Source organism: Schistocerca piceifrons, chromosome 4, assembly GCF_021461385.2.
Source record: "Schistocerca piceifrons isolate TAMUIC-IGC-003096 chromosome 4, iqSchPice1.1, whole genome shotgun sequence".
Classification (NCBI taxonomy): Eukaryota; Metazoa; Arthropoda; class Insecta; order Orthoptera; family Acrididae; genus Schistocerca; species Schistocerca piceifrons.
Genome location: NC_060141.1, coordinates 512,751,868 through 512,771,806, shown reverse-complemented (window position 1 = coordinate 512,771,806; position 19,939 = coordinate 512,751,868). Strand labels below are relative to the sequence as shown.

The 19,939-nt window shown below is 38.8% G+C and overlaps 1 protein-coding gene across 1 annotated transcript in view; it reads left to right on the top strand.

Annotated features, from left to right (window-relative positions):
• Positions 1-19,706, top strand: part of LOC124795003 (DNA polymerase eta) — a 197,713-nt gene extending 178,007 nt beyond the window's left edge. Inside the window, exon 9 of the mRNA XM_047258757.1 lies at positions 17,418-19,706. Within this exon, the coding sequence (XP_047114713.1) occupies positions 17,418-18,594 (1,177 nt within the window). The 3' untranslated portion in view covers positions 18,595-19,706. The remainder of the gene's footprint in view (positions 1-17,417) is intronic.
• The last annotated feature ends 233 nt before the right edge of the window (positions 19,707-19,939 follow it).

Sequence of the window (19,939 nt, the reverse complement as noted above, 5' to 3'; positions counted from 1 at the left end):
CCCACAAATGACGAGAATTAGGCTCGTAAACTGACATTTTCAATCAAGAACAGCTTTATGATGCAGACACAAATCGACTAATGTTTGAATGAGATTATGTTGACCAAGGGCCAAGCTAACTGCCTGATGTCAGCGATCTGTTTCTTTCGACCGCTACTTACCATAGTCGCCACCTATCGGCAAATGGTGGAAGCAAAGTTGTACACCTTATAATAGGAATTTCATTGAAAGTATCAGGTTTGAAAGGTTTCATGTGACAAAAATGTTATAATTTTTTGTATGAACTTCTTCATTAAGTATTGATTAGTAATTATTCTTCTATTTTCTCTTTCAGAATTACTTTCAGTGATTTTGTGTAGCTATTATCATTTATTATGTGCTTGCATACAGTATTGTATATTTAGCAGATACTAAATGCATACTAAGTCAGAATTTAAGAAATTTTTAAAATCAATGTTTCATATTATTGCCTTGAAGGTTCACTGATGGCTCTTGTAGTTTGTTATTCCAAGGCCTGCCTAGGTAGTCCATGTGATGTTGGTAACTCCATGCAGAACTTGCTGTGATACAGGATGTCTGGTGATGACCTCTAACCAGTGCCCAAGGAGTATCTAAAACAAATAACAACATGATTATCCGCATCCTAACCTCCTATATAAAAGATACCAACTTTTTCCTCCACCGACTTTCCACAGTTCCTTTTCTTTTACCACATGGTGCCTGCTCATCGCTACTGATGCAACCTCCCTGTACACTAACATCCCTAATGCCCATGCCCTTGCCGCTATTGAACACTACCTTTCCCAACTGACGATGGATTCCAAACCTACAACCTTCTTCCTGATCAGTATGACCAAATATAGCCTCACCCACAATTACCTCACTTTTGAAGGCATCACCTACAAACAAATCTGTGGTATGGCAATGGGCACCTGTGCATGGCACCATCCTATGCCAACCTACTCATGGATCATCTTTCCTAACCACCGAGAATCCCAAACCTTTCACCTAGTTCAGATTCATTGATGACATCTTCCTGATTTGGATCAAGGGTGAGGACACCCGATCCACATTCCTCCAGAACTTTGACACCTTCTCCCTCATTAACTTCACCTGGTCCTCTTCAACCCAACAAGCCACCTTCTTCAAAGATGGCTACATCTGTTCCTCCATCCATATCAAATGTACCAACCACCAACAATACCTCCACTTCAACAGCTGTCATCACGTCTGTTGTGACAAGCAGACTCTCTCAAAATATGCCAAGGGTCTCACTGAGCACTTCACCAACTGTAACATGCTTCCAACCATGTACAGAAACAGGATCTTCTGTGCCCTATTTCCCCAGTCACCCACCAGCTCCCACATTCCCACCATCCGGCCATAGAGGAGCAATTCCCTTGTGACTCAGTATCATCCAGGACTGGAGCAAATGAATCACATTCTCTGCCAGTGTTTCAACTACCTCTTGTCATGCCCCAAAGTGAGGGCTGTCGTATCAGCCATCCTCCTCACCGCTCACACAGTGGTATTCTGCTGCCCACCAAACCTACACAATATCCTGGTCCATTCCTACACAACCGCTGCTCCCAACATCTTGCCTCATGACTCGTATCCCTGTAGTAGACCTAGATGCAAGACCTGTCCCATACATCCTCCAACCACCACCTGCATCAGTCCAGTCACAAGCATCATCTATCCTATCAAAGACAGAGCTACTTGGGAAACCAGTCATGTGATCTACAAGCTAAGTTGCAGCCACTGTACTTCATTCAATGTGGGCATGACAACTAATAAGCTGTCTGTCCACATAAATGGCCGCTGACAAACTGTGACCAAGAAACAGCTGGACCATTGGGTTGCTGAGCACACTGCCCAACACAAAATTCTTCATTTTAATGACTGCTCACCATTTCTACCATCTGGATCCTTCCTACCAACACCAGCTTTTCTGAATTATGCAGGTGGAATTCTCCCTGCAATATATCCTGTGTTCCCGTAACCCTCCTGGCCTCAACTTTCATTAGTCCCTGTCCTTCACCCACCTATCCCCTTTCCTGTTCCCATTCCAGCACTACACAGCTTCTGTTCTACTAGCACATCCACAGTCTTTTTTACTTCTCTCCTTTTCCACCCATCCCCTCCCCCTCCTGTCTGTCTAACCTACCAGCTGCACCTAGCTGCCCTACCCTCTGCTCACCATGTCCCTGTAAACTTTCATAAGCAGCAGTTTACTGTCCCCCACCCCTACCCTGCTAACCCTCCCCACACCCCTACCCTGCTAACCCTCCCCATCCCTACGACAGTCTCCTCCTGACCCATATCACCCAGTCTGCTGCTCCCATCATGCCCAGTTGCTCACAGCCTGGGCTCAGCAGCCGGAGACAGTGGTAATGTGCATATGAGCTGCATTTGCATGAATGTGTGTGTGCCTGTTGTCTATTTCAGAAGAAGGCCTCCAGGCCAAAAACTTACAAGTTTAGGACTTTTTGTTGTGTCTGTTTGCGACTGAACATCTCCGCTATGTGGTGACAGTAGCAATCTGTCTTTTTTGTAATACTGTCATTATTCCTTTCTGGATTTTGCATTGTTTGAAATTGTAACATGCAAAACATAAATTTGAACTGATACAGCATGTGATATACAAAGAAGTGACACACTTCTGTAATATCTAAACATCAAAATCTTTTTTTAAAATATAATTAACTACAAACATGCTTGGTCATTTATAAATGTCTAGCAACTATTTTTACTTTCCCCTAACACGATATGTATCCTATAAATGTAAAACATAAGAAAATTCATATGGGTACCCCATTAGTACCTCATGTCATGGCCTCCACACTCTTCCATTCTAACCCCTTGCGACTTTTTGTGCCAGAGTGATATTATGATCCATGAAGAAAGATCCTCCAATGCCAAGTCTGCATTTTATTAAGAGTTCTTGTTCTTTCATGTGGAATAAATTGTACTTAACAGCCAAAAAAAAATTGCTATTGGTAGAGGAGGTGTTTTGCCATTCAGTGTCCTTTAAGTGACTAGGTCATTAGAGATGGAGCAGCAACTCAGGCTGAACAGGATGTCCACTGTTTTTATTTTCACACATAGTGTTTAAATAAATGTTTATCCCCTAATGTGTGAAAGTTGTGTTAGCACAAAATTTTCACATTACCTCACACAAAATATCAATTGTAAAAACATTTTGACGATTTTAATAAATTTTAGTAAACCAACAAACCTACCAGAACTTGCATCAACTGTGCTTTTGAAGAGATTGATAGGGAAATACTGTGCCAGACATATGAAGAACTTTATTTTCAATTTGATATCTGCAGAATCAGAAGAGGAGCAGATATGGAACGATTGCAATGGCAAAAAAAATTAATTTTTCTACATGTGTTTCAAATAATATAGCTACAGCAAAGCCATGAAATTGCTTCAGCCATTTACTTTTTAAAAGAAACTGTCCCAGTATTTACCTTTGTCAGTTTAGTGAAACCACAGATACAGAACAGAACACTAGTCCTCCTGAATTTGAGTCCCCTCTTAAACATTACTCCATCTTTCTCATTTTTAGTAGCCAAGACAAAAGCAGAAACACCACCCCACATAACCAAATGTAATTGGCTTACTATACATATGTTATTTTGTTGCATGTCTTCCATCATATGGTATCATCACTCAACAACTAAATGTTCCCGCAGTAAACTATTTCTATTATTTATTCAATGATTGCCATGGGGACCAGATATTAAAATCCACACTATCATTAACTGGAACATGAATGTTTCTAATAATTTATATGAACATGTTTCAGACCATAGCATTGTAAGTAGCTTTCTTCTGACAGTTGCCACTCTTTTCCAAAATCATCTTCAATCTATGAAACTGACAATAACCAGATACAAGGAAATCTATGAAAAATATTTTCACTTCATTAGCAGTGACATGAAGTGGTCTCTCTCTCTCTCTCTCTCTCTCTCTCTCTCTCTCTCTCTCTCCCTCTGTGTGTGTGTGTGTGTGTGTGTGTGTGTGTGTGTGTGTGTGTGTGTGTGAAGGCAGAAAATTGTGCCTATATAAGACAAGTGTCTAGCGCAGTTCTTAGATTGGTTGTTACTGTTGGTACAGTGGCAGGTTATCTAGATTTAAGTGAGTTTGAACATGGTACTATAGCCAGCGCCCCCCCCCCCCCCCCCACACACACACACACACAAACTATCACTCACATTGTTTGTTTGTGTAACATCACAAAAAATACATACGTAAAAACTGCACTTGACAACAAGAATAAATTCTCAAAACACGTTTTGCTCGACATGAATAAAATACGTAACCAGTGCTGTGTTTAAACTAAAAACATATGAGCAACACAAAGTGAATGACGGTGTTAACCAATGCTCCAAGTGGCCACGCATCGAAACATGCTAAATATGCTTTGACAAAGGTGTCACGATGATCACAACAATCACAAAACTGCGTTTGCGCAGTAGAGACAGTTTTTAAATGGTTGCCATTTGTCACGATAGCTTCATTTGAATGAATGTAGTTACTCCCATCAGCCATCATGCCAAGAAGAGCTCGGCACTTGGCAGCGGCGGGAGATATGGTTCAAATTGTTCCAACTTCTACACATTTACTGGATCAAACCTGCAGAGTAGAGTGCCCTGGTATCAAGAAACTTAACCATATAATATTTGTAAACACTACTGGACAGCCAACATCATGCCAGCATCATTTTTTGTCCATAAACAGTAAATCGTGGGAAAATTATAAATATATTGATGCAAAATCGGGTGCAAATTAACATTGTGGGCATAGGAAATTTGACGGGACCGATCAAAAACGTCGTAAGCGGCAGGAAAACGTTAATTCCGGGATCATAAAAGTGGAGTTATGCTGTACAACTTGATAAAGCAAGGGTCTGAATTACTTCTCAAGGACACTACAGTCAGCAACCTGTATAGGTAATATGTAACAAATAACATTTTTGTATATAAAAACAAAGATGAGGTGACTTACCGAACAAAAGCGCTGGCAGGTCGATAGACACACAAACAAACACAAACATACACACAAAGTTCAAGCTTTCGCAACAAACTGTTGCCTCATCAGGAAAGAGGGAAGGAGAGGGGAAGACGAAAGGAAGTGGGTTTTAAGGGAGAGGGTAAGGAGTCATTCCAATCCCGGGAGCGGAAAGACTTACCTTAGGGGGAAAAAAGGACAGGTATACACTCGCACACACGCACATATCCATATCATATCATATATATATATATATCATATATATGTCTGCTTGTGTCTGTATGTGTGGATGGATATGTGCGTGTGTGCGAGTGTATACCTGTCCTTTTTTCCCCCTAAGGTAAGTCTTTCCGCTCCCGGGATTGGAATGACTCCTTACCCTCTCCCTTAAAACCCACTTCCTTTCGTCTTCCCCTCTCCTTCCCTCTTTCCTGATGAGGCAACAGTTTGTTGCGAAAGCTTGAACTTTGTGTGTATGTTTGTGTTTGTTTGTGTGTCTATCGACCTGCCAGCGCTTTTGTTCGGTAAGTCACCTCATCTTTGTTTTTATATATAATTTTTCCCACGTGGAATGTTTCCTTCCATTATATAAATAACATTTTTGGAGATATATGTACAGTTTTGCTTACATTGTTAGATTTAGGAACATCTGCCAACTCAGCATTATTCAGTGAACTTTTTGGTAAAGTTTTTGGGAAACAGCAATCTTGTAAGCTATATGAAATCAGTGAAAAAACAGTCTTGATTGTGATGGTTATTTTATTAAAATGACCAGTTTTGGCTTAGTCTTTGGCCATCTTCAGACAGCAACATCAGCTGAAGTTGATGATGCATAGAACAGTCAGTCGACCTCAGTCGCTGAAACTGCTGCTTATAACTCTAGACTTGTTTCTTCCCCAGGGTCCCTTACATCCAGTTGAGACATTTACCTTTGTCCATCATCACTGACTGATATCAACTGACTGTTCTATGCATCGTCGACTTCAGCTGACAATGCTGTCTAAAGATGGATAGGCCGAAACTGATCATTTTAATAAAATACCCATCATGATCTAGTCTGTTTTTTTACTGAACTGCTGAAAACAAGATGGAAAAATAGCCTTATAAAAATTTGCTGGAAAAAGTAGCTTTATCAAGATAATTCAAATATAGAGAGTGATCCTGAGATGACGTTACAAACTTTCAGGGATGATGAAGTAGGATAACTGTCTGAACTGGAGGTAAGTGTCCTGGTCTGGAAGGGAGTCAAGAACTATAAGCAAAAATCACTCTGATACCTCTGACAGTAGAATAAACATACCGATACTATTGTTGCTAAGAGTGTAGGGTAGGCAACTTTCAGAGGCGGTCGTATGGACAAAAACAAGGAAAAAGTGTCTAAAATGCATAGCTTAAGTGCTATGAGCTCTTTGTAAATCTTTGTTACTGTGAAACATGACTCTTCTACTGCACAAGTGCGCATAGCTCTTAAGGTACGCGTTTTAGAGCCCATATTTACTGTATATTTTTTCTTGTTTTGGTCCATACTACCTCTCCTGAAAATAGATGCTGGTGTAGGAATATCAATAGTGCAGATGGCAAGCAAAGAAGGGGGAGGTTGAAGGAATATGTAGAAGGACTATGCAAAAGAAATGAACTCTAAGGGGTGTTATAGAAAATGAAGAAGAAACAAATGAACATGAGATGGGAGATATGATACTGCAAGAATAATTTGACAGAGCACTGAAAGACCTAATTCAAAACACCACCCTTGGAGTAGATGCCATTCCTTCAGACCTATGGAGATCTCTGGAAGAGCCAGCCATTACTACACTATTCCAGCTGATGTGCAAAATCAGGTGAAATAACCTCCAATTTCAAGACGAATGTAATAATTCCAATTCCAGAGAAGGTAGGTATTGACAGCTGTGAATACAAACAAACCATCAGTTTAATAGCCATGGTTTAAAAATACTGACAACAAACTTTGTACAGAAGAATGGAAAAACTGGGAGAAGTAAATCTGGGGGAAGTTCAGTTTGGGTTCTGGAGAAATAAAGGAACACACAAGGCAATACTGATCCTATGGGTAGGTTAAAGAAAGGCAAATCTATGATTATAGAATTTGTACATTTTGAGGCTACATTTCAAAATGTTGACTGGACTATATTCTTTCAAATTCTGAAGGCAGCAGGGATAAAATGCATGGAGAAATAAGTTATTTACAACTTGCACCGAAATCAGACAGCAGTTGAAAGAGTCAAAGCACACAAAACAGAAGCCACAGTTGAGAAAGGAATGAGACAAGGTCATAGCCTATCACTGATGTTATTTAATCTGTACATTAAGCAAGCAGTAAAGAAAACCAAGGAGAAGTTTGGTAAGGGAGAAGCAATAAAAAATTAGATTTGTAAATGGTATTGTAATTCTGTCAGAGATGGCACAGGACTTGGAAGAGCATTTGAATAGAATAGATAGTGTCTTGAAAAGTAGCTATAAGATGTGAGGTGGAATCCAAAATTTTCAGGACTGGTGCTGTCATCTGGAAAGTAGGAGTAGTAGATCTTTGCACCACTCAGTGGCAAGAGCTGCATATCTGATGAGTCCGTGTGCGGAGTGGCATTCAGCTGGGAGGGCGTGTTGTGTGTCCACAGTAATTTCCGTAATACTCTGTGTTTGGTGTGTGGCGATTTTACGATGGATCCGCAAACAGAACAGTGCGTGTGTATCAAATTCTGTTCAAATCTCAGGAAAAGTGCTATCGGGACCCTTGCAATGATTCAACAAGTGTTTGAGGGACAGAGAATGACTCAGAGACAAAGCAACAATCGTCCAAGTGGAGGAGCCTGGGATCTCCAACACCCAAAAAAGCGAGACAGGTGAAGAGCAAAGTGAAGAGCATGGGCATTGTTTTCTTTGATATCAAGGGAATTGTGCACAAAGAATTTGTCCCGCCCAACCAAACAGTGAATTCCACATATTACTGTGACGTTTTGCAATGGCTCTGTAAAAATAGTGTGGCGATGATGGCCCGAACTTTGGCATCAAGGGAACTGGCTGCTACATCGTGACATCATGCCCTGTCACACATCCTTGCTCACCAGGAACTTTTTCACAAAAAACTACGTGGCGGTTGTACTCCACCCACAGTACTCAACAGATTGGTGCCTTGCGACTTCACACTATCCCCAAAACTGAAACTCAAGTTGAAAGGCCATTCGGTTCGACACTCTAGAGAGGATTCAAGAAGCATCGCTGGTGGTGATAAACACCCTCAAAGAACAGGACTTCCAGAAAACATTTGACCGGTGTGTACATGTGGATGGGAACTACTTCAAGGGTGATGGTGACCATTAGTCCAATGGTAAGGTTTTCAACGGATGGCAGTGCCAGTCCTGAAAATTTTGGATAACATCTTCAAAGGTAAAACAAGGTAAATGGAATTTAATCAAATGACATCAGGTGATGCTGAGGGATTTGGCTATAAAATGAGACACTAAAAGTAGTAGGTGAATTTTGCTATTTGGGCAGCAAAATAACTGACGATGGCCAAAGTAGAGGATATAAAAAGCGGGCTGTCAACAGCAAGAAAAGCACTTCTGAAAAAGGGGAACTTGTTAACATCTCATATAAATCCCAATGTTACAAAGTATTTTCTGAAGGTACTTGTTCATAATGTAGCCTTGTTTGGAAGTGGAATGTGGACAAGAAGTTCAGATGAGAACAGAAGTGTGTGGTGTAAAAATTGTAGAGGAAGACCTAGGCATGAACACAGTAAACACGTTCAAATGAATGTAGGTTGCAGCAGTTATTCAGAGATGAAGAGGCCTTCACAGGGGAGACTAGTGAGGAGACCTGCATCAAACTATTCCTCAGACTGATGTCTACACCAACAACATGTTGTGTCATTCAGTCAGAGGTTGTGGAGTGTTCCATTACAGAATTGCTGTCTCTATTGAGTAACTTACTGTTTTTATGGAATCAAAGTACCATACATTTTATATGCAGTACTGTGCATAAATGTAGATGGATAGTACTTCCTCACTCAGAAAAGAAGTATAATTCCTCCACAAAATGGAGAGATATAAGATGAACAGAGTGGCCATAAAGAAGAGAAGAACATTGACCATCCCTCATGGAAACATTGAAAGCCACAGATAAAATTCCACTATATATGGGAGCTAAAATTCAACTATAGATGGGAGCAAAAAGAAAACAACTGCTGTAGAAAATTCCCTTAATTCCAAAGCTGATGAAGAACTGTCTGTAATAACTTAATGATGTGAAAGAAACTGATGATGATTCTACAAGGACTTCTAAGTAGCAGATAGTATCACACAGAAGAGCCAAAGAAACTAGTACACCTTCCTAATATCATGTAGGGCCCCTGAAAGCACGTAGAAGTGCCACAAAATGACGTGGCACGGACTTGACTGATGTCTGAAGGAGTGCTGGAGGTAACTGACACCATGAATCCTGCAGGGCTGTCCATAAATCCGTAAGAGTATGAGGGGTTGGAGATCTCTTCTGAATAGCACGTTGTAAGGCATTCCAGACATTCTCAGTAATGTTCATGTCTGGGGAGTTTGGTGGCCAGCAGAAGTGTTTAAACTCAGAAGAGTGTTCCTGGAGCTACTCTGTACCAATTCTGGATGTGTGGGGTGTCACATTGTCCTGCTGCAATTGCCCAAGTCTGTCGGAATGCACAATGGACATGAATGGATTCAGGTGATCAGACAGGATGCTTAAATATGTGTCATCTGTCACTAGTTGTATCTAGACATATCAGGGGTCCCATATCATTCCAGCTGCACACGCCCCACACAATTACAGAGCCTCCACCAGTTTGAACAGTTCCCTGCTAACATGCGGGGTCCATGGAGTCATGAGGTTGTCTCCATACCCGCACACGTCCATCTGCTCGATACAATTTGAAAAAAGACTCACCCAACCAGGCAAATATTTCCAGACATCAGCAGTCCAGTGTCGGTGTTGACAGGCACAGGTGAGCTGTAAAGCTTTGTGTCATGCGGTTATCTAGGGTACATGAGTGGGCCTTTGGCTCCAAAATCCCGTATCGATGATATTATGTTGAATGATTCGCACACTGACTCTTGTTGATGGCCCCGCACTGAAATCTGCAGCAATTTGTGGGAGGGTTGCACTTCTGTCACATTGAACGATTCTGTTCAGTTGTAGTTGGTCCCGTTCTTGCAGGATCCTTTTCCAACCGCAGAAATGTCGGTGACCCCATGTTGTACTGGATTCCTGATATTCGTGGTACACTCGTGAAATGGTCATACGGGAAAATTCCCACGTCATCAGTACCTCGGAGATGCTGTGTCACTAGAGAACTTGAAAAAATTCTCGAAATGCATCGCACTAAGCATGAAAAAACACTTAACGAGTTCAGTATTTCATTATTTAAGTAATGAATGACAGCTGCAGGCTTTCAAAAACATTGATTATGACATATGAAAATGAGTCAAATGTTCCTACTTTCCAGACAGTTATCAGTTCCAGTTACATCAGCGGTTTTTATTAGATAATAGACCTTCATTAGATAGTAAACAAGTCCCTGACAAGTCTTTTGATGCCTGTTATTTACATATATTGTACATAAAATGCAAGGGGGTATCCTATACATACATTTTACAGCTTAAAATGTTATTTCCTATTTTTTGGAAGAAGTCATTGAAATTTAGCCAGAAAAGTTCCTTTTACATCCCTCAGATCAAATAAAAACCACTACAAAATATTCGCCCCTAACTATACACATACCTCTCAAAATAATAATACGCCAACCATTTTGTTATTTACTTTGGATTAAAGTCATATTCATGAACTTGCCCTCCATCTTCTTAAGAATTTTACTTTCTGCAAGGGAATGTTTACTGCAAAAGGTTACTTAGATATTTTTACACTGTGACTGAAGAATTTATAATCCATCAACTTTACTCCTTTTGCTGTTATAAAAATAATCATTTAGACCATTGATATTTCAGCATATGAGTGGTGTGGCACAGTGATTAAGACACTAGGCTTGTAAATGGGAAAGCAGCATTTAGAGTCACATCTGACCATACCCAAGTGGCCTAGTACTGTGGTAAGACATTAAACTCACAGTCAGGAGGACAGAAATTCAAATTCCCATCAGCAGTTCAAATTCTCATCTGGCCGTCCCAATATACAGGGTGGCGCATGAAATGTGTTACCAATTGTTTCTTTCACAATTTATTACACACATTAGATATCCCGATGGGATCTCTACAGCAGTACCAGCAGAGCTTGGAAAAACAAATGAGTTACAAAATGATGTGTAATTCTTGATACTGCCACTAGGAGACCAGTAAGCTGCAATGGCTGACAATGGAAGACTGACGACACAGCAACAATCGGCAATAGTGTTACTTTTTCATGAAACGAAAAGCCTTGTTGTGACTCAGAGGTGTTTTTGACAACAGTTTCACACGCGATGGGTCCCTTGCAAGAAGAACATCCACAGGTTGTATGATAAATTTGTACAGGAAAGAACAGTATTGGAAGTGAAGCGACCTCGGCCTAAGCCTGTTTGTTCGCTGGAGAATATTGAAGCGGTACGAGTTGCTGTGCAGAGAAGTCCCAGGAAATCGTGTAGAAAGGCAGCAGTGCAACTGCTCCGTTCAACACATTCTTAAAAGTGACCTCCGTATGTGCCCGTACAAGATGACCTGTGCATAGAAGCTCACTGAAGAACACAAGCAGCAGAGACTACTGTTTGCCCAGTGGGCGGAGGATAAGGAAGAAACTCTCAACAACGTTTGGTTTTCAGACGAGGCGCATTTTCATTTAGACAGTGTGGTTAACAAACAAAATGTATGCTTTTGGGCCACTGAAAACCCACAAGTGCTTCATGAACAACAACATTATGCTCCGAGGATTATAGGGTGGGCAGCAATTTCTAGTCACGGACTTATTGGACCCTTTTTCTTTGAAGAAACTGTGAATAGCGAGCATTATTTGAGCATGCTTCGCAATAACTTCATTCCACAGCTTCTTGCTACTGCCTTGCCCTTCAATACACAGTGGTTCATGCAAGATGGAGCAAGGCCACATACTGCAAACACTGTGTTGGAGTTTTTACACAAGCATTTCCACATGCGGATCATTTCACTCAGGTTTCCAGGTCGCTTTAATGACGGACAAAATTGGCCCCCCAATAGTCCAGACCTCAGTCCATATGGCTTTTTTCATTGGGGGTACCTAAAGGAAAAAATTTACCCAAAACATCCATGTGATTTAATGGAGCTCAGAAGACTTATTCTTCAAGCTTGCAGTGAAATTACGGAAGACATGTGCCATAGGGTAATCACTAACTTCAGTGTTCGTTTGAAGGAAGTTAGGAAATGAAATAGTGGACATATTGAGCTTGTGCTGAGTTAGAACAAATCTCCATGGACAGCTCTTCATTGTAGTATATGTTCCTTACAGATTGTATTGACAAAAAAGTTTATATTCAAAAACAAAATGGTAATATATTTTGTGCGCCACACTGTATGTTTTCTATGGTTTCCCTTAATCGCTTATGACAAATGCTGGGGTGGTATCTTTCAAAAGTACAGGGCAGTTTTCCATACCTTGTCTGAGCACGTGATCTGTCCCCAATTACCTTGTCATCAACAGAACATTAAACCCTTAACTCTTTCTTTACATGAGACTATTCATAATTACATAAAATGTAATTCTTACCACTTTTGTTGTTAACATTGTTTATCATCCTCATTGCTACTTGTTAATTTCCCATATCATATATAACTTCACTCCTATCACCAAACACGTTGCTAAAACTTTGGATTGTACATTTTCTAGTGTAACACATCTTTACCCAAGCACTCCTTGTTTAATAACTTATTTGGATTTTTAAATACTGCTCCCAACCTGTTACAATGCTAACTGTTTTACTGTGTGAGGTGATTAATTAATTAAGACACTGGATTCGCATTTGGGAAGCCAGCAGTTCAATACACATCCAACCATCCAGATGTAAGTACACTCAGTTTGGACACGGGCAATTTTTTTCACCCTCCTTTGACAGTCTGAGGCTGTATTCCATCTCTAAGGCCTTCATCGTTGATGAGACGTTAAACTTTAATACCTCTTCCTCCCTTCTAATTAGGTTTTTTGTTTTGTTAGTAATTTTCACATTTTTATTCTCCTTCAGAATGGAGTTGTACTTATGTGGATGAGTTCATGCTACCTTTTTTTCCATTAATCATTCTACTTTTTTTTCCACCAATCATTAATTCAGACATAAATTGTTGTTGACACGTTTATTCGTCTCGTGTGCTTTGGTTCTCAGATGAACATCTATCCTGGAATGTGGCTCCACCACTTAGCTTAATGGGGAGAGAGATTTCACATTTGAATAATTATACTGCTTTTTTTCCCCCATATATTTCACTTACATGTTTTTATCTATCTATTTATCTGCTTAACTTTTAACCTCCATTGTGTGTTTCATCTGTAAATGATAATAGTATCTTGGCCACTGACTAGTTGTACTGACTGTTACACATTAATGCTATTTGCAAACATGGCTATTTGTATTTTGTAGACAGTGCTGTACAGTGAGTTGCAGCACTTCATGTAAGTAATATATCAAGAATGTATGATAAGATGAAAGAAATGTTTTGGATCATTAAGGGAGACAATTTAATTGGTATGGTGGATTGAATTCAACAGTACGAGAAAGAAAAGAAGTGGGAGAATGTAGACCATTCAAAAGAAATGAAAGACGAAGATACCTGGTAGAACTTTGCACAGAGCACAATTTATCATTGCTAACATTTGGATGAATTTATTATGGTAATTATATATTATTACAGCCAGATTTGAAACTGCAGCACCTTTCGAGGAGCAGTCTTTGACTGTAACCATAATTTATAGATTATGAACTGCAGATTAAAACAGAAGAAATTGCAGAAAGGTTGGAAATTAATGAGATAGGGACGGGGAACCTGGAGAAATTGAAGGAACCAGAGGTGGATGAAAGTTTCAGAGAGAGTTTTGGCCAATAACTGGCTGAAATGAGGGAAGTGAATACAGTAGAAGATGAATGGGAACATGTGAGAGACAAAATAATGAAAATAGCAGAACGCCAAATAGGCAGTAAATGAGTCCAGTAGAAATCCTTGGATAACATGCAAAATAATAAATTTCATTGATTAAAGGAGAAAATATATAAAAGGATCAAAGGTGGCAGGCAAAAGAGAATACAAACCTCTGAAAAATGAAATTGACAAAATTGTCAGATGATAAAGATAGAGGAGAAATGCAAAACTGTAGGAGCATGAATGGCTATGAAAAAGATGGATGGCGCGTACAGAAAAGAAGCAGCTGTATGAATATCAAGAGCTTAGTGAGCAATAAAGGGAATGCTGAAAGGTGATAGTAATGTATAGAAGAGCTGTAGAAAAGAAACAAACTTGAGGACAATATTATAGAAATGAAAGAGTAAGTTGATGAAAATGAGACCGAAGAGATGATACTTTACTCATTTTTGACAGAGCACTGAAATATCTTTTTCAGAACAAAACACCTGGAGTAGGGATATTCTCTCAAAGTAATTTAGATACTTGTGATAACCAACAATGAAAATACTGTTGCTTTTTGTAAGCAAATGGTTCAAATGACTCTAAGCACTATGGGACTTAACATCTGAGGTCATCAGTCCCGTAGACTTAGAACTACTTAAACCTAGCTAACCTAAGGACATCACACACATCTATGCCCAAGGCAGGATTCGAACCTGCGACCGTAGCAGCAGCGCAGTTCCAGACTGAAGCTCATAGAACCGCTCAGCCACAACGGCCGGCTTTTGTATGCAACATACAACAGACTTGAAGTAAATTTAGAAAAAGCTTTTGACAATGTTGACTGGAATACACTCTTTGAAGGCACCAGTGATAAAATACAAGAAAAAAACGATTACCTATAACTTGTACAGAAACCAGACTGCAGTTACAACTGAAGAATGTGAAAGGTAAGCTGTAGTTGAAAATGGAAAGAGACTGGTTTTGTAGCCTATCTACAGTGATACTCAATCTGCACATTGAGCAAGCAGTGCAGGAGCCCTAGGAGAAATTTAAGTAGAGGGTTAATGTTCAAGAAGAAGAAATACAAACCTCAAGGTTTGTCAATACAGTTGTCATTCTGTCATAGATGGAAAAGACCTTGGAACAAGAGTTGCACAAAGTGGATAGTACCTTGAAGAAAAGTACAAAGATACAACAGGGTAATGAAATGATGTCAAATTAAATTAGGTGATTCTGAGGGACTTAAATTAGGAAATTATGTGCTGGAAGTACGGTATGAGGTTTGCTGTTTGGGCACCAAAATACTGACCATGGCCGAAGTAGAGATGATATAAAATACAGATTTGCAATAGCAACAAAAGTGTTTCTGAAAAAGAGAAATATGTTAATGATTCATGTAAATTTAAGTGTTACGAAGCATTTTATGGAGGCATTTATCTGGAGTGTGGCCTTGCATGGAAGTGAAACATAGATGATAAACAGTGCAGTCAAATCAAGAATAGATGGTTTTGAAGTGTGGTGCTACAGAAGAATGTTAAATTAGATGGGTATATTGAATACAAAGCGAAGACCTGGGGAGAAAAAATTATGGCACAGCTCTATTAAAAGAAGGGATTGTTTGATAGGACACATCATGAGGCATAAAGGAATGGTAAATTTGGTAATAAAGGGAAGTGTGAGGTAGAAAAATTATAGAGGAACACAAGGCATGGCTACAGTAAAAAGGTTCAAATAGATGTAGGGTGAAGTAGTTATGCAGAGATAAAGAGGCTTGTATAGGATAGACTAGCATGGAGAGTGCATTGAATCAGACCCCTACAAGAAATGTCATTTAACAGGAAAAACTTTTATTGTACAGGGTGACACACAGGAGATGGACGGATTTGAACTACGTAGTACTGAGGGCGTGGTGGTGGCAGGTGGTCGTGGTGAGGATAGTTCTGATCCACACAAGTCGCCATTTCATGTACTCAGTCACTATGGAGCAGTGGGACTTGCAACATTGAGTGTTTGTCTATGACAGTTTTGTAAAAAGTGGTGAGTCTATTATTGCTACGCACCGATTGTTTCATGTGCGGTTTAATGTCGGTCGACATGGAGCTGTTCCGAGCCGTAACACAATCCTCAGATAGGTGGAAAGCATTAGATCAACTGGAAACATACTGGATAAGAAGCATCCTGGCCCAAGACACAGAGTAACAACACCAGAAAATGTTGAAAGGGTAAGGCAAGCGGCAGTTAGAAGCCCAGGACGGTCAGCTAGATGTCATGCTAGTGAGTTACGAATCAGTCGTGAATTGGTTAGACGAATTTTGCATAAAGAATTAAAATTCCATCCCTGCAAAATGCTCATTGTCCAACAACTTAAGGAAAGTGATTTTGGGATCAAATGAAAATGAAATTTTATTGATGAGCGATGAAACTTATCCACCAGAAAAGTAACAGCCTGGTGTGCTCTTGGCTCTGTTGGCATTATTGGACCTTTTTTTTAATAATCTATATATGAGAACGAGGCCACAGTTACTGTTAATTCGGTTCGTTACATTCGTATGCTTAAAACATTCTTGAAACCAGAACTAAGAAGATGACGAATCCCTTTAAAATGTGTTTGGTTCCAGCAGGATGGGGCAACATCGCACACCACAAACACTTCAATGACATTTCTTAGACGCATGTTTCCTGGCTGGATTATCTCACGTTTTGGCAATGTTCCTTGGCCTCCCATGTCTCCTGACTTGTCAGTATGTGACTTTTTTCTGTAGGGGTACCTTAAGAACTGTGTCTATAACCACGAAATTTGGACGAGTTGAGGAATGCAATCATTCAAGAAATCGCTGCCATCTCTGCAGAGATTTTAGTACGTGTGATGGAGGATTTTGAGAAGAGACTTGAGTCCTGCATTCGAAATGATGGACGTCACCTTGACGACATTATTTTTCACAAATAACTTTTTCAACTAAAATGGCAAATAATGATCTTTGATTTTGTGTAAATAAACATGCATTAATTTTAAAGTTGGCTGAGTATTATTTCATTAAAAACCGTCCGTCTCCCTTGTGGCAACCTGTATTTTTATTACAATTACATATTTTCTTTGGAGATAACCACAATATATTTAAAACTTATTCACTCCAATAACACACATCTATGCATCATATGTCCTTTCATTAGTTGTAATAAATCTGTGACAACATTCAAAGACTGCATAGTGATATTTGACAGTCTGCTCTTATGTTTGGTTGATAATACTGCTTATTATGATAATCATGATTTGCAAAACATCATTTCATGTGCCTGAAAATTATATTTGTAATTCTCTCTTTTTTTTTTTTTTAAATACAGGGATCCTGCTGTTACTTTCCTTGGAATATCTGCTGGGAAATTCAGCAATGAGGACAGGACACAAAATAAGACAATAAATTCATTTTTTAAATCAAGTGAGAAAAAGCAACACACAGAAGCCGAGGGACAGAATACATCTAAAGCTAATACTGAAATTAATAATATAATGAAAGGTAGAACAGAACCACTCACCTCTGTCAGTTACTCAGATGACACTGAAAGACTGCATGGCCATCATCGAGATGGAGAGTCCTTTTTTATGGCTTATTTTAAAAGGAAACATGAAAGCAAATTGAGTAAGGCACATGGAAGCTTGCATGTTGTGGACACCAAATCAGAAAGATGCACTGAGTCTCTGACAGAACTATTGCCAGGTGATGATCAGCTAAATAGGAAACAGTCATTAGTGACCACTGAAGAGAGAAGTAAAACTGAATCTTCTAATAAATGTTGCGAGTCATCAAACAGTAATCATGCTGAGAATAGTGAACAATGGATTAGTCCTCATGAAATATTCCCAAGTCTAGATGAAGCAGATGAAGAGACAATAGCACTTTTACCATCACCAATGCAAAGAAAAATAAGACACTCAATAGGAACAAATTGTAAAACTTCTAATAGTGATATGGTACATGTTGCAGATACTTCTAGTTCAAATCACTGTAAAGATAAGGCTGTAGCTTCAAAAATGCCTGGAAAAACCAACACAGATGTACATGACAAGCAATTTACTGAGGATTATGCAATGCCAGTTCAAAAACAATGTTCTTCAGATACAGAAAGTATGAGACAAAACCAGGAGACTGGAAGCAATTTTCTAACCACTGAAGTTGGTGTATCAGGCTTTTCTTCTCAGACTAATAATGTAAAACATCATAATGTAGTGTCCAGTAATGTAGCAAGTGATGTATGCCCCCACTGCAAAAGCATAGTGCTTTTAAGTGAATATCCTGAACATTTAGACTTCCATTTAGCAGAGAAACTCCATGAAGAACTGAACAGTGCAACCAGTGTAGCTAGTACAAGTATGCCAAATCAAGTACCTAAAACCAAAATAAATCTAAACAAAAGAAAGAAGGGTGGAAATGTTAAAAACAGTCAGGATAACAAAACAGACACCAAAAAGGTTAAGAGTATAACAAGCTTCTTCACACCCCTAAAGCAAACAAAAGATTAATTAACCGAAATGTAAATACCTCATACCTAAGATTTTTTTATGTTACGTCCTGCTTGCTTTTAGTTTTATATTACAAAATTCAAATTCTAACACATTATGTGTGACTTCTTTTTTTACAAATTCTGAACATTTTATTAATTGTGTGTGTGTGTGTGTGTGTGTGTGTGTGTGTGTGTGTGTGTGTGTGTGTGAGTGTGTGTGGGCGCATAGCAGCATGTATCTTATACAGGTGACATAATGCAATATTATTGTGTATTTTTATTATATTGGGTCACGTATTTTATTTACATAATGTATGTTCCATTAACTGATGTAAAACTGATGATACTTTTTAGTCAAATTTTTGTGAATTGTAATGTGTAAATGATCCTTGCAAGAGTCTTAGTGCTCCATTGGCTCTCCACAGTTGCAATAAAATAGAAACAACAATTAATGTATGAGAGATTTACGGATATATCATGTTTTGTTTTATTTGTGTTAATTTTTGAGGGTATTTATTAAAGTACATTTCAGAGTTATAATATAAGAGAAAATGGGTGTTCTCACCATAAATGACAAAAATCTTGCTGAATCCAGGAGAAGTACACATAAAAGAATATTGGCTCTCACATATTCATAATGTGTGTCTCTCCCTGAGTATTACAGGGAAGTGATTATTTTAAAGAAGTAAATATATGGAGAGACTGTAGTGCTGCTACTGTATTATATTACTACTGCAGTGCTTAATCTGAAAGATAGCTAGCCACTACACTTGCGCAATTATTTATGTTACTTGTCATAATTTTCTTTTATGGCCATGCCTAGTCGTACTTCATTATTTATTTAAAGGCTTTGCTGTTTTACTTTCAATGTTTTATAAAATTTTAATAATTTTGTAACATGTGAAGAGTGTATTTGTGTAAATATATGGGTGTATACACGTTGATAATTTTGCCAGATAAAATCTGTGATTAAACTGAAACAATAATTGTTTCACATGTTGAGTCAATAACTGTTATTTTTATTACTGTATGTTTACAAAACTCTGCCTTTGAGAAACAAGTGTGTGATCGAGAACTGTGCTTGTCTGTCTGTGATAGATAAATAGTTATCTTTTATATGCCTAATATTAATTAAAGCAAATTGCACATTTTGTGTGTTTTACTCAGTCTTCCATATTTATATTCATAAGATACACAATAATTTTCTTTTTTCCACTTTTATTTTTCTCACTTAATGTAGATGCCTGTGGCACATTTTGTGCCAGTGTGTTGACAAATGGTCGGTCACCTTCTAGTGATTAGCAGTACTTAAAACGAATTCAGTACAAAGTGCTTTTATTCTACATTTAAATTTCTGATTTTTT